The sequence below is a fragment of the Catharus ustulatus genome, chromosome 2 (genome assembly GCF_009819885.2).
Source record: "Catharus ustulatus isolate bCatUst1 chromosome 2, bCatUst1.pri.v2, whole genome shotgun sequence".
In the NCBI taxonomy this organism is placed as follows: domain Eukaryota; kingdom Metazoa; phylum Chordata; class Aves; order Passeriformes; family Turdidae; genus Catharus; species Catharus ustulatus.
In genome coordinates, this window is record NC_046222.1 from 8,875,854 (window position 1) to 8,892,044 (window position 16,191).

The 16,191-nt window shown below is 39.4% G+C and overlaps 1 protein-coding gene across 1 annotated transcript in view; it reads left to right on the plus strand.

Moving 5' to 3' along the window:
- Positions 1-16,191, plus strand: part of ROBO1 (roundabout guidance receptor 1) — a 243,156-nt gene that overhangs the window by 128,523 nt on the left and 98,442 nt on the right. Inside the window, exon 2 of the mRNA XM_033051478.2 lies at positions 5,040-5,197. Coding sequence (XP_032907369.1) covers positions 5,040-5,197 — 158 coding nt within the window. The remainder of the gene's footprint in view (positions 1-5,039; positions 5,198-16,191) is intronic.

Below are 16,191 nucleotides of genomic sequence, written 5' to 3' on the forward strand. Positions count from 1 at the left end.
TATTAGTCAAATTAAGTATTAGGTGGAAACTTAGTTTGTAAATACTGCTCTTTTGTTGGAGAGGAAAAGCAAAACATGGAAATACTTTTTATATATTTAAAGGAATGAAAACAATGAAATTGGTGGACATTTAAAAATATTTTAAATCTCTAAAAAATTTTAACAAAAATAACCAAAAGACAGGGCAGTGGGTGACTAAGGTTGTATTTAGCTTGTTTGATGTCAGGAGGGGTTTCTTTACTGTTGTAAGCTTACTCATTAGCTGAGATCCAGTTGTTTTCAAATAAATGTGATGATAATTTCTTCTGTTTATTTCACTTTCTTTTTCCACCATTTTTCAGGCACATGCTGCTATTCAAAGAAAGATTCAAACTGTCTTCATGCTGAAAGAGTGGAGCTTGTTGGGATGTCTTCTGTTAAATAATTGTGCCATATTTTGGCACACTGGTCTCTCTGTAAGAAGCAGACTTGCAAAATGATTTTGTGTGGGATGGTGCCAGAGAGTTAATGGGAAGCAATTCTGAGTGATTTTTTTTTTTATAAAAATTAAAATAGATTAAAAGTGCCTGATTCAGAAACTTGCAGCACAAGGCTCATCATTCCCCTCTTCTTTTGTTTCACTGGGTGACCATAGCTGTGAGGTCTTCATTAATTAGGGATCCCAGATACATTTTGGTGCACTGCTTTAAACTGATCTAGCATGACGTGTCTGGACTAGAACAGACCTGTAATCAAAATTTCCAGGAATTTTTCTGATTTCCAGATCTTAAATGATACCACCTGTTAAGGCATGATATCCACAGTGTGTGATGGTAATCAGTGTGTTCCTTACAAATTCATTCTTTTCAAGTATTGACTAGAACTTTCTGGTTGGTTTATTTTGTCTTGCATTTTCTATATCCCTTTCAAATCACAGTTATTTAAACATAAAATTCAACAGTAATCTTTCTGAATTTCCTACCTAAAAAATCCTGCCTATTTTCCTCCTGTTTCACCCAGCAGTGTCTCCCTACTCTTTTTCATAGTAGGCAACAAAGAACTTTGAAAAAAAGCATTGGGTGCTGCATTTTGCAAAGCACTGTTTGGGTACCATCTCTGTTGATGAATAAAAAAAATTATGTTGACTATCAACAAAAAATTTCTCCCCAACTGGTTCCCAGTTCCCTTCTTCCCTGATAAAAATTCTTTGGGAAAAGTAAAACCCTTTAATGGATTGAAGAGTGCACAATATGAAGTAGTTGTGTTAGCAATTGACTTTTAAGTGGAGCTGCAAAAGTTGCTTTTGAAACTGAATAGTTCAGCACATTCACACAGCAAGATCATGGAGTTGTCCCAGCTGTGCTGTGATGATGGTTACAATCATCCTTCATTGAATTTCAGAAAAATATTAGGCAAAATGCTAGAAAACCTTGACCAAGGTCTGGCAGAAATGGGGAGGAGACTGTCATATCTACAAAGATCCTTTAAGAAAAGGAATTAAATCTAATGTCCTCTTTTTATATTTATTTATTTATTTATTTTTCATTCCAGCTGCATATATGTATAAAGAGGTGATATTTCACCGTTTGGTGACAAAAAACATTGACTGTAGTGGATTGCAAAGTATACTTTTAATATAACTTTAAAAGGAAATGTTTTCTCAATTTGCAATGAGCCTTGACTATGAAGAACAGCAAAGAAAAAGTTAGGGTATTTTTAAGTAAGGGATGAAAATTTTAGATTTATAACTTCATGCAAGATTGCCAGGGCCTGAGGCAAACGAAACAGAGCATGTATCTACTTTACAGCTGCAAAAATAATAGCGATGACTATCTGTGGAGTAATCTCTAATGGATTATATTTTGTTAGCATTTCATTATGTGATGTTAGAGCCAAAATAATTCATAGTAAATGGGGAAAAAAATACTTGTTTTGAAGTATCTGTGGCCTGGATCTTTGATGTCCTCCAAGGCATTCTATTCAGAACTGGTTAATTTGTGAAAGATCTTGGTTTGCAGGCAAGGTGCTATGCTTGTTAAGCTATTATAAGACTAAGGAGTGTAGAAATTACAGAGATAAATTGGTTTTATTATGTAAGTACTGGACTTCTTTGTTGCTTCAAAGGTGCTAAAGCCATCTGAGGTACTACCTGATGGTCCTTTCTCTTAGATTTATGAGGTCTTTCAGACTTGAAAAGCACTTATGCTTTATTAAGATTGCTTGATTTAATTATTTTTTAAACTTCAGGCTCCTTTTTTTTTTATGTGTCTCTTAAATTTATCCAAGTGATACAATCTTCAGCAGTAATAAGATGCTTCTTACTCATGGTCAAAACACCCTTTTTTTTGTGTTGCAATAGAGCTGTGGTGTAGCAAATAAACTCCTCTGCACTTTCATGTGCTGCTGGCACTGGGAACTGGATCTGTGGGAGGGAGGGGTTAGTAACTCAGGGCAACTTCTGTGTCTTCTTCTATGTTCTTTAATTTGAAGAAGTGGGGGGAGGGAAAAAAAGCAATAATACTATCAGTGGCTCCAAGCCAGATCAGGTCCCTAAAGTATTAAATAGAAAAAATTCATGGACTTCAGTAGAAGTGGTGTCCAGCTATCCATTTGCACTACATGATTTATAGTGATTCGTGTGTCTGGATGGCTTGAAGGTTTCTTGGGAACACAAGAAATTGTCTTTGGCTGTTAACACCAAATTCAGTATAAGAATAATATAAGAGTAATAAGAACAAGGATATATAACGTTTTCAGTGTATGTGAGTAGTGTTGCAGCACTTGCATAAGCAAAAAATTAATTTGAAGTGCAATTTTGGTGCATCAATATATAAGGGAATACAGTTAGGAAGATGTAAGAGAATGTGGGTTAAATTTAATCAAGTTTTGTTGAAAGCAGAAAGGAATTTAAAGGATTGGTCTTTTGACTTACCTTTCTGAATAATCAAAAAGTAATCATTCCCCATTTTAGAAAAATGATGTTATAGCTGAAAATATTTTCAGTTTTTCCCAAGTTCACAGAAGGAAAATATCCATGAATCTTGCCTTTTAGGGAGAGAAATACTTTGATATTAAGTGGAGCATGCTTTCTTAGGCTTTTGTACACTAAGAAATAGGTGCATGTTTTCATTTGTTGTGTTGGTTTTGAAGTTGTTTTTATTTTTATAAACTCTGTACCCTAGGTCTGTCCAAGAGAACATGGTCATTTAAAAGCATCTCCTTGTAGACCTGATGACCTCCAGGACTCCTTCCAATCTGAGTTATTCTATACAATCTTCTCTAAGTCCTATAATTCTGTTCTATTTGTTTGTATTGTTAATGTGATATAGAGATTTTATCCTTGACTATACTCTTTCAGAGCATCAGTATGCCCTGTTTCCAGGGCATCCAGAAATTGCTGTAATTGAACTGAAATATTAGAAATGTGAGTGCTTCATTGTGGAAGGGGATTAGTAAATTCAAATATTTGGTGAGATCAGTAATATCATTAAGTCCTTTTGACACTCAGATATTCTTTGTTATTTCTGGAATTCATGTCCTTTATCTAGAATAGTGGCAAAATATTCTTTATCTATTGTTTTTGATTCCTGCCTACACTTCTGTATCAATGTGGAACTTTGCTGGTTGTGTATTACATTATAATAAAGCAGCTGTGAGGAAGGTGCATATACCTCTGTCCCAAAGCAGGTGACCCTCTTGACCATTTCAGAAGGTCTTACCTGCATGAAAAACCTTACAACGGGGGTTGGCTGGGTGGTACCACTGTACCTGCCAAAATGTAAGAACAACCACATTCCTTAAGAGCTGGCAATAAATCTCAGCTCCCCTTGAAGCAGCATTAACAACCAAATCCCTGTTCAGTGGTGAATGTCCATGTACCTGGGGTCCATGGCTTGGAGGATATAGATGTATTTTTTGCTCAGCTTCTAGGCATTATTTACTGTTGACACAAGGTTGTTGCAGGCAGCAAGAGTGACATACAGCTCTGTAAAAATCTTGAGAGTCCTTTGGGTGTAGTGTGCTTTGCCATTACCATATCCTTTGTTCAGTGTGGATGGAAGGACACCAGTGGAGAGGACTAGAATGTTGTGTTTGTTATCATTTGAGTTATTTATTTTTAGATTAAACCTAATACCCCTTACGTGGCAAGGCTTAGGAATGCCATTATTCTGTTAAACCATGCCCCTGTGTAGTGGTCTGCTGAGCACAGGATGATGTCTGTCCTTTACCAGAAAGAAAAATAATCACACAGCTATTGATAAAATCCATAGTGGATGACTGGAGGAAACTAGAATTTCCTAGGCCTGGGCTTGGGCAATTGATGAGAAAGAATAAATTCTAGTAATGAAACTACAATAAAAATGTTTCTTTGTGTGCAAAGGTGGTAAAAGTGACTTCTAAAAAAAGGATGTGGTCCCGGTTTAGGCTAAGTGACAACTACCAGAGATCAGAAAATACTTTAAATATCCTTTCTTTAAAAAGACACAAGCCAAATTGCAAAGATGAGTTTGGCTGAAAAAAACCAAACCCTGAGTTACTGGCAGGCTGACCTTGTGTCTCAGGAGAAAAGGGCAGAAAGCAACCTCTGCAGTGCTTCCCCCCCAAGGCACATTCTACCTGAGCAGAGCAAACTGTGCCATCTTCAGCTGTGATAGGAATCACAGAATGCTTTGTGTTGGAAAGGACCTTAAAGACCATCAGTTTCCAACCCCCTGCCATGGGCAGGGACACCTTCCATAGGCCAGGTTGGTCAGAGCTCATCCAACCTGACCTGGGACACTTCCAGGGATGGGGCAGCCACAACCTCTCTGGACAGTCCATACCAGGGCCTTTAGTAAAGAATTTCTTCCTAACACCTAATCTAAACCTGCCCTCTTTCAGCTCAAAGACATTCCCTCTCACAACAAGCTCTTGTAAAAAGTCCCTCTCAGCTCTGTCAGTTAATTGATCTGTTTGTTAATGTAAAATACAGTGACAACAGGCATAATTAAAGGGCAATACAAAACACTTTGCTGCATTATTAGTATATTATTGAGTAAATTTTTGCTTTATTCTTGCAGTTCTGCGGGATGACTTCAGACAAAACCCTTCAGATGTGATGGTAGCTGTGGGGGAGCCTGCAGTGATGGAGTGCCAGCCCCCGAGAGGACACCCAGAGCCCACAATATCATGGAAGAAAGATGGAACCCCTCTGGATGACAAAGATGAGAGAATCACAGTAAGTGCAAAAAGTTATTCCAAACAAGACAAGAATCAACTCATCCAAACTTTCTTGTCTCTTGAGCTTGTGGGCAGCTGGCTGTGCTGTCCTTTCTAGGATGTGTCCTTTCCTTGCCTCACAGGCAAGGGCTAGTTTGCATTTAGCTTGTAATGTAGCCTCTCATCTCCTAGTACCTCATTGCAGGGTGTGCATTTGTTTGTTAAAGAGGCCTATGCAAAGCCTATGTTCTTCTCAGAAAAATTAGAAGCTTGTGGAAATGAAATTCATTCTACTCATCACTGTCCTATAATTTTCTTACCTTTTATCCACCTACAAATTTCTGCAATCTGTAATGTCTGCCTTTGGTTGGAAAGAGAAACTACAAGTAGTCTTGGTGAGATCTTTTGTAATTCTGTTGAAAATAGCACACACAGAAAAGTTGTGTGTTGTATTGGGAAGGATAAAAAGGCTTTGGGGATATAGACACATTTCTTTAGAGAGATAATGGCTTATCCTGCCATCTTAAATAATTCTTTTTTTTTTTTTTTTCACTAGAGGTGTTGTCATACTCATTTGTATCTGTAGCTTGCTGAATACAGTGCACAACTATTCAAGAGTATGTATGAAGCAGCTTCTCAAATCATAAAAATGTCCTTTGTAAACAGTAAGCTGAGTGAGCCTAAACATCTTGCAGCAATGGCAGTGAAAAATGGAGTTCAAAAATAATTTATTTGCTGCCAACATAGTGATAGGAGAAACATCTTTCCATGTAAGAGAAACTGTATCATCTGAAAGCACATACTGTCCTGTTGGTACTGGAAAGATTTCTAGTGTAAAGCAGGATTAGGGGCACATACCATTTACATGCCTCAATCACATACTGAAATGAGGGTAGTGTTTCATGGAAGTACTCTTAGACCCCAGCAACCTAAGTAGAAAATTACCATTTGGGTTTGAGATTGAAATTGCCTGTTATTCCATTCATTTTTCACAAACAAGGCAAAGCCCAGGCATTCTGCAGTTGTGGCGTATGCATACATTTAAATTTTTAAGTACCCTACCCAACCTATACTGATTGCTGGCTATTAACTCTAGTCCTCCAATCATACTTGCTAAGAACTTGCAATTTCCTTTTCAAATCTCCTTCCAACCATGACAAGTCAATTGACCTGAGATAAAGAGAAGATGAGAAGATTCCAGTGCTACCTATGTTTTGTTTTTTTTTTTTTTTCTCCAGGAAGCACTTTCTAAGCTTGTATTTTTTATTGCTATAGTTTATTCTCTCAAAGAATTTTCAGGTGTTACCTATTAAGTACATTTCTTTTGTTATTACATGGAAGCTATTCCAGCTTCCAGAACAAGAGTAGCTATCTCTGACTGGCAGTGTCACCTGCAGTTATTAAAGCTTTTCTGAGGATGAAATAATGCCCCACAGTTTGGTTTTATTTTCTGATGTTTATTATCAAATGCTCACCTACACAGTATTCTTTCACCATGTCATCTGGCAGAGTTGTTGTGTGTTATCAATATCACCTCCCAAAAACAAAGAAATGAAAGTGATTTTTTAGTGTAGCTGCGGATACACGCTTGTTTCAGGTACCCAAAAGAGGGTTTGTTTCCAGAGGTGTAGATTAACAGAGCTGCCACAGCCCAGTTTAGCCATGCCCATTAATGTAATTTGTCCTGGCACTGTCCTCAGCAGCACTATTGATGTCCTGGGTGCTTTCTCACACAGGCAGAGAGCCTGCAGCAACATTATAATGCAGATTTGCATCCTCTTATGGTGTGGAAGGATCTTGCCAAGTGGACAAATATGCATTCAGATGTACCTCTTTGCAGCTTTGCAATAACCATCTGCATGGTCTTGCTGGTGGCTGGGAGGTGAGGGGGGATTGGGACCTGGAATGGGAAACTTGTTAAAGGGCAAATGGGAATGAAATGCTGATTGTGAAACCTGACTTAGAATAATTCCATTTCTGTTCACTTGTCTCCTTAAAGGCATTTCTATTTCAGTTTGGCAACAGGAATGAAAAAAAACCCAAAAAGCTAGAAGTGTACAAAAGCTGAAATAAGGATGAAATTGATGTGGTTTAAGTGACAGGTTTCTTTTTTTTTTTTTTTTTTTTTTTTTAATTAAGTGTCTATATTTAAAATGAGCACCCACCTTCATGTGATAGAAAAATTTTGATTGACTCGGTAGTAATAAATTTCCATAATACAAGTGTGATTTTCCTCTTTTTAAGCCATGAAATTAGCAGATCAGGAAATGTCAAACTATATATCGTGGTGTTCAATGCATATGCAATGCAAGTGGGCGTTTAATAAATGAAAAAGCTTTGGTGGCTCCACTTCTAAAGCATTTCCAGTTGTTTTCATTCTTACAGGTTTGTTGATCTTTGACTCATTGCAATTTTAAGAGTTCTATAAGTTCTCAAAGGCTGTGTGAAGCATTTCTTATTAATGCTTTCCTTTCTGACAAGAGATTTAAAAGAAACATTAAGACACTACTTTTCTGAATAAGGCATGATGCTTGACATCTTCTTTTTTGATTCATATCTATACTTTCTTCGAGAAGATGGTATCTCCACAAAGCAACCTTATTTTTAATATGTGGAAGCATTTTTTCTCCTCTGCAATGACAGTGTTATCTATGAGTCAAAAAAAACCTGGATTTTTCAGAATGAGTGCTAAGAGTACCAGAGAAAGAGAGCTGCAAGTTCCACTCCTGAGAGTTTGAAGCAAAAGATGTAGATAAATGGCAGATAAATAAGATCAAGTTAAGGCATTACTTCCTCAGGAATGCAATAAAAATAAAATATTATTTTGTCCTGGGTAGGGTTTAAGAAATCAATGTGTTTATGTAGGTGAGATAATAAAAATCAGTCTTTTTTTATATTTTTGGTCTATTTTTAGGGCAAATATATGTGTTGTGAAGAGAAAAAACTGTATGTATCTTTCAAGTTATAAACTAGGGAATGGAACAAATAGCAAATGAAAGTTAAGGGTGAGGACAGAGCTATCTGTGGATGGGTTTATAAAAGCAGACATTTTATTTGAGCACAGCTCTCTCAGTAGTGCCCTGTTTTAGAGACTTGTAGGCACTTCAGTGCACAAATGTCTGCTGGGTGCACCTGATGAAGAATCATAATCAAAGTATTTTTTCTCTCTACTCTTGAGTGTGTTGTCTATCAACAGTTTTCTCAGTTTTTTCATTGGGCTAAACATAATTTTCCTCATGTGTGTTCTGTATGAAAGCAAATGCTTGATGTGACTAATCCCTCTCTAATACTACAGAGGAAGCTGGGACACTCTTGCCTTAGAAGCAAACACCTTTGGATTAATTATTGAATTGGAAAACAGTTACTATGAGGACAGAGCAGAACTAGTATGATTCCATGCTCATCTAGTTAGTTTTTTCTCCTGGGATTACTGTGAAATCAGGAATCCCTCCTGTGATAGGTAGGTAGATAGATAGATAGATAGATAGATAGATAGATAGATAGATAGAAAAGTGAGTTGGCTCAATCTGGTGAATAGCTCTAATTTATCACTGCAAACAGTGTAAAGCTCAAATGTGTATCTCCAGTTTCTTATGTGATCCATCTACAGTAGGAGAGACTGTGACACTCCTCTTGGAGCTGAGACTTGGAGGAGAAAGAAGGTGCAAGGTGTTGTCCGTGGGAGAGAGAGAAGGGAGCACACCAGGGTGGGGCAGTTCCTGGTTGTGTTTCCAGCTGTTCTTGGTGTTTGTACATTTGGCACTGGTGGAGTTCATAGACCCACCCATTGCCTGGAGCAAGGATCCAGGGCTCCAGGCTTCCAGGTATCCTCCCCAGGAACAACCCTGCTCCCAGCCCCATCAGTCTAGCCATCTCTTTTGCATGGCAGCACAGTGTCATTAGGACAGAGCCACGTGTGTCACCTTGGTGCCAAAAGCTGTGAGTTTGCATTCCCCCAGGCTGAGGAGGAAGTGCAATCAGTGTAGTTTCTGCTGACTGCTGTAATCACTGGGTTTGGTCTTTCCAAATGTATTTTGTCTGGATGCAGTTGGCAGGGTGTCAGTGGATGGAGAGCCAGCGACTTGCGCAGGCACTCGCAGTAATCACAGCGAATGTTGGTTGCTTGTCAGCCTGTGAATTCAGTGTGCCTCCATTCACTTCTCACCCATCTTCCTGCTGTACCCCAGAAATGTCCCACTACTTTTCAAATGATGTTCCTACTGTCTTCCTAACACACAGCCCACCATGAAATTTTCTCCTCATTCCCCAGCCATTTCCTCTGTCTCACAACGTGTGCTCGCATCCACCCAGCCTGTCTGGCTCTATCACCTGATTAGTGATATCTGCTTGTGTGGAGGTAACAATTTGGAAGCTCAGATAAGCAAACCCTCCTGCAGCATGCTGTGTAGTCAAGGCATCCTTCCCTGGGCTTTGCTGTTGCTGGAAGTGGGTGGTGAGCTGTGATTTGTGATGTCTGCCTGTGTCAGGATTGCTCAGAGCCTCCCTTGAGGAGCTGCGTTGCTGCTCTGTCTTTTCTGTGAATCCCAAATGCAACTGTCTCTCTATAAGATGCTGATATCAGTAATCTAATCAAGATGGTGGGGCCTTTGAGCATGTCTTTAGGCAAAAACTGGCAATAATTACAAGCTCTCAGGAGTGCAGAGCGTTCAGAGGATTGTGTGGCTCTCCCATCTAGACAGGGCACCCTCCATGTGCTGTTGGATCTATCAATTTGTCTTGTGTTTCAGCAGCAATGTCTGCATAATTAACTAAGCCTCAGTGAAATCAGGATACAGTCAGAGTGCCTGTAATTATCAGTGTTTTCCCAGTGGGAGAAAGTGTACATATATTGCATAAGCTCCAGAACAAGCAGATGTTTGAGCCAGGTTTGGAGGTCAGGATTCCACAGCTGAGTCAGTTCCTGCCCCATGACCACTAGTAGCCCCTGCTTCACAAGGCTTCCTAATTGTTCACATCAGGTCCTGGTATAGGTGGTAGAATAAAAAAGCTGTGCATACCGAACATGAAATTTTAATAGGTAAAATCTTTTACATATACATGAAAAGGGATGCTGGTACCTAAGAAAGAAATCCTTTGTAATTGAATACAAAAAGCAAAGCCTTTGCATTGAAACTTCTGTGCAGCACTGTGATTGCAATTTCCCTCTCTTTCGTATTAACTCTTATCTCTCATTTATCCTGAATCATCCTCATTTGATTTTTAAAAGAAAAAGCTTGAGAAGCCATTTATCTTTCCTTGTTCAAGTTTCTTAGCTTTAAAGATCAAAGTTGCAAGATGAATAATGCATACAGGTTTTCATTCCTTTTTGGTGTGGCTGTCTTGTGCCATCAACAGTTTTGAATGACTTACACTCTTATTTTAGATGAGCTGCAACTTAAATTTTCAATTCCCATCTCCTCTCCTGACCCTTAAATAGTACATCACAAATGCACAGCATTTATTGCATCTTACACAATGCTATTTTTACATGACTGAGTGATGAAAATGTTTTTACAAAACGTGAAAACAAATCCTTCTGATCTTCTGTTATGACAGGAAAACCTCCTTAATGGTACAATCCACAGGAAGATGTTTCCTGTGCTTACCCCAATTTTTTTGTTAATGAATTGTCACAGAGAACTGCATTCATTCTTCTTAGTGGAGACCAGTCATAGCCTCTTTGTGCTTTGGCAAGTTTAAACCGACATAGGTGGATCCCAACGTGATTTGATCACAAGAGAAAGAAAAAAAGGAAGTGGAAGAAATTGTTATAACTGTTAGTTAAAGAGGAAAAGAGAAAGTGTTGTTAGTATTGGAGGGAACAGTGGAAAGAACAGAAATTAATTCCCTCTTTAGGAAAGGGTCTTTCTTTCTAAAGTTAAATTGCAGGGGAAAATTGCAACAGGGAGGTGAATCAAGAGAAATGAAAAAAAAAAATCCTGATTGAATTTGTTGGGGCATTTTGTGTGGGATAGCAATCTTAACCCATTACTGCAGCAATGCTCCTGACAGAAACCATACTGTTGCAGTGCCACTCTAAATTAATTCAAGATGTTTATCCTTATTTCTTTCTTTGCCATTTCTCTTTGTTTTTTTTCTGGCCTCCTCTCTTTTTCATTGATTTATTGATCATTAATCTCTTAACACCTTCACTTCCCCAAATTGCATATTTTAGATATACAGAAAAAAGGAAAAAAAGAAAAGCACATTCCTATAGAAGTTATAATTCTAATAGTAATATTGTCTCTGCTGTGGAGAGCTGCATGAGAGACCATGGCTGGGTGTATAGAACACAAAGCATTGGGGGTGAGGGGAAGGCAGGGAGCAAGGACTTACAGTTCAGGGTTTTATTTCATTTTAATTGTTTTTCTTTTTTGGGGCAGATTAAAGGGCAAGTAGCAATTTCCTATAGGCCCCAAGAGGGTAAGAAAGAGAAGTGTATTTTTTCTTCTGATTCCCAATATGTGCTGCCTCCCAGCAATTTCCTTTCTTCCAAGTCCTTTTTCTTGCTCCCTGGGAGTGTTGGCTTCCCACTCAACCTCTCTTTTTACTTCATCTGCAGATCCCTACAATGGTGGCTTCCTCAAGGATCAAGAGTAGTTTTTTGTTAATGATTTATATTTCTTCTGCTCTTAATATTGTTTCCACAGGTGACACAGCTGGAGCTGCTGTGAGTTAACTTGGCACCCCAAGAGGGAGAAAAAATGTAAAAAATTGTGAAAAACAATTTGTAACCATACAGCTGTCCCAGAGGATAGTGAGAATTCCTCTAAATCCTGCTGTTTCTTCCCCTTGTTTTTTCCGAGATGTGACACTGTTGTTCTGTGTTCACACTTAAAGCTTTGTTTCAGGGTCCCTGTGCTCCTGCTGAAATCTCTTAGCTCTGCAGATTCCACAAATCTTTCAGAATGTGTCTCCTGGATCACCTCTTCCTTCTTTTCCGTGCCAAGTGCTTGTGCTCTCTCCTGCCTTGCCATGAGGACACCATTCCCATTTTCCCCTCAGTTCTGTCTGCTTGCCTGCCTCTTCCCCTGCCGTGCCTAAACCACTCAGGTTTCCACATCTGCACAACCACTCTGCTAAGACAAAGGGTTCTCAGGTTATCTTCTGCTACATTGCTACTTCCCATGTAAGTTATTTTTTAAATTATCATTAGCATACCCAAGCGCTTTTCAGTGGTCCAATTATCTTTGATTATCCATATTGTTTTATGGGTTGTTGGTGGGGATTTTGGCTGAGCCTTAAAGAGCTTCTAACCTTCTACAGAGAACCATGCTCACCTTGGAAGATTGTGAAAAATCTGATGAATAGCCTGGGCTAATATGAAGTGGAGAAATACCACACAGACTTTTATTTTTGTAAACATTTTCCTCTTTCACTTCTTCCATCCTACTTGGAGTCTGACCATCCTCACTTCATTTTTTTGACCCAGCCCTTTGAAAGAAAACTTCTCATCCCTAACACATCCACGAGTAGTTTCCAGCCCTGAGTGCAGCTGCAAAGAGCTCGAATTCTGTGTGTTGGTGTGGATTGGAAATCCTACCCCATTTACAGGAGTCTCCCCTCGCAGCTTGCAGTTCAGGTTTGCCATTTGCAGGAGCGTGGCCGTGCAGATGTTGTCAGGCAGATGTGAGCTCTGGGCTGGCTCTGGGTTGCCCTGTGGCCATCTGGCAGTGGTTAATGTGGCGCCAAGCCCGGGCTAATGAGCCCTGCTGAGAGACGAGCCCGAGCGCGCCGGCACTGCCCGGGGCTGGCACGGCCACACAGCTCCCCTGGCACCACGGGCAGAAGGAGCTTGGCATCTCCATCCATGTGCCAAACCAAGGCAAACGGCCTGGAAGGGCCTGTGTGGATGGTCCCTTCTTCTGTGCAGCTCTTGCAGAATCACAGAATCACTGGGTTGGAAGAGACACTCAGGATCATTGAGTCCAACCTGTGCCCTAACACCTCAACTAAACCATGGCACCAAGTGCCATATACAGTCCTTTTTCAAACACATCCAGGGATGGTGACTCCACCACCTCCCTGGACAGATAATTCCAGTACTTTATCACTCTTCCATAAAATATTTTTTTCTAATGCCCAACCCATATTTCCCGTGGCACAGCGTGAGACTGTACCCTGTCGTTCTCTTGGTCGCTGCCTGGAAAAAGGCACCAACCCCACCTGAGCACAGCCACCTTTCAGGGAGCTGTAGAGAGTGATAAGGTCACCCCTGAATCTCCTTTTCTCCAGGCTGAACAACCCCAACTCCCTCACTCATTCCTCATAGGTCTTGTCTTCCAAGCCCCTCACCAGCCTCGTTGCTCTCCTCTGGATTCATCACCTTCTTTGAGGTGCTTTCTCCATTTGCTGTAAGAGAATGGTGAGGAAAAATTCCACCAGTCTCAAGTGCTTGGGCCAAGCACAATGCCCAACATTGTTCTAATTTGTTTAAATGGCTCATTATTAACCCCAGATTGTCTGTGCTGGGTAGGGTAAACCATGCATAGGTTGCCACTTGATGTGAAATGTCTTCCCAGCTGCCATCTCTGAAGGGTAATGTTGGTCTCTGGAATTAGGGGAAGGGAAGGAACATCATGACACAGGGCAAAAGTTGGCCCAATGTCAAACATCTGTGGGCTGAGGAGAACACCAGGGTCTGTAGGCTTGTGCTGGCTATCACAGCAGCTAGATTTTGCATTTAGGACCAAACTGACCTCCTGTGTTCCCAAGGGCATGCCTGGTAGTGGGGTCATCCACTGTGTGAGGTTGTCAGATTTATAGACTGTGTTCACACTCACCAAAAGTACTGGAATTAAAACTCATCATAATTCAGTGTCAGATTAAAAGGCTTCCTATGCTCATTCCTCTGCTGCATTTAAAACCAAGTTACTGCTGATCATATTTGACCCTAGAGCTGTAAGAATATCTATTTCTTCTGTTTTTTCAAACAATTTTCAAAAGTCTTCTTTTCCATCAGTGATGCCCTTTGCTCCAGCTATTTTTGTCTTCTCACTACTTAAAAAGTTCAGCATTAGATATGCATAAACATGATTTCTCAGTATTGTTTCACCCAGCAGCAGTGAAAAGTACTTTTTTAATGTGAAATAAGGGTGTATTTTTCTACAGTCAGCTTTATTTTAGACCAATTTCTACTTTCCATTGTGAAAGTAAAGCAAAGAAGAATGGGGCTCTTTTGCAGATACTCTGTGGACTTAGAGGAATTTGAAAACTTCTCATTGAGTCAAAATTCTCTACGGATTTCTTTTGTCCCTAGTCATGAACTGATGACCTAGATAGTAAAAGAAAATAAATGCCTGCAGCAAATAGAGTATGTGTTAGGTATCTGAGTTTTGGGACATTTACAGGCCTAGATATTAGACTATCAGGATTTTCTTGTTAAAATGGCTTATTGAGAGTTTTGAGCCTCTGGGACCATGTGAAATTATAGCAATGGTGTCTGGGAAGCTTCTCCCTAAAAAATAATAAAAAGCCAGGTGGTTGTTATCTCAGATTGGGTTACTTGAGCTATCCAGTGTGTGTAGGACTTTATGATTTGGATGGTTAGGAGCAAAGGTGATTTATTATGCTGAGAAAGTAAATTCTTTGTTTTGTTTGGCTGGCGGTCTCGTTGTTGGGGGTTTTTTGGATGAATAAGAGAGATGAAAAAAGGATGTGGGAGGGAAATTATTTCTTCATTCATTTTATTCTACTAATGAAAAAGAAACATTTTTGTTTGGTTGGTTTTTCTAAGCATTTAGGAAAGGAGCCTTTGCTTATATTACAGACAATAAAGATGAAGACAGTGCTTAGAAAGCTAATTCTTCCCTTCCCCTCCTTTCATCAGCTGCAGGGAAATCTTACATGTCTGCATCCTCCTCTAAGTTAAAAATCCATTTCTAGAAACACTGCTTTCCCCAGCCCCTTAGTGACTGCTGTGCCTTCCCTAATTCCACCTCAGGAGCAAAAACAATGAGTGGTGAAGTAATATTGAAAAAAAATTAGGCTCTTATGAGTCTGGCACACTGAACATTAGGACTCACTGTGGGAAGTGGCAACCTGTGTACAGGCAGAAAAAGTGTTCAGAGTAGATTCCATTGGACATGGGACTTAGGATCCCTATAGAGCAAATGTGCAAAACAGCACTGCAGATTTTCTGCCTTCCAAGGCTCTTTCATGGAGCCTTCTGGACCTGTCAGCTTTTATTTTTACTGTATTTAGGTTTATTTTATGCTCTTATAAAGAGATATTTCCATTTGTAAAGCATGAAAAATGTTTTATTAAACAGATATCCTGCAGAAATCAATGTATTATTTGTGGCAAGTCTGTACAGTGAAGTGAAGGAACCCAGCTCCTCGCTGTGTTTGTTCTTTTCCACTGAATCCCTCTGCATTTTGGGGGATGGGAGAGAGGGAAAAAAAAAAAAAAAAACAGGTACATTTTTGTTCTTGGAAGTCTCTAGTGGACCTTATAAATTTGATTGTACTTGGCATTTTTGATATTCCTACTTGCTTGCACACCACAGCAGCCACATGTTGTCACTTAAAATCTAAATATCGGATAACTGCTAACTGAGACTTTATTGTGTATCATGCTTATTTTAGGAATTACTTTTGTAAAATAAAAATGACACTAACTCTAAAAGCATGTGTAATAAAACCTCAACAATCTGTGTGCTGAGTTTGCACATATTATGTTCTCATAATCAAAAGAAAAATGTAGAATAAAAATAGTAGAGAAGAAGAGTGCCTGTTTTTGGAGCCTTGAACAGCTGTAAGCGATTAGAGCTTCTTGTTTGGTTTGCTTTGATTTTTTGGTCCACTTTTTGAAAGTTCTGTCAACTTCACTTTTGCTTATTTCACTTTGTTTGGATAGTTTTGCCTTACTGAGTTTCCTGTGATGCTTCTGGTTATATGAAAAGTCTAGTCCAAATCACAGCACTTCAAAAATAATAATTTTCAGTTCTTGGGTTTCCTCAACCCAACAGAGTACTTCTCTCTCTCCAGGTAATAATATACTCACCATTACTTA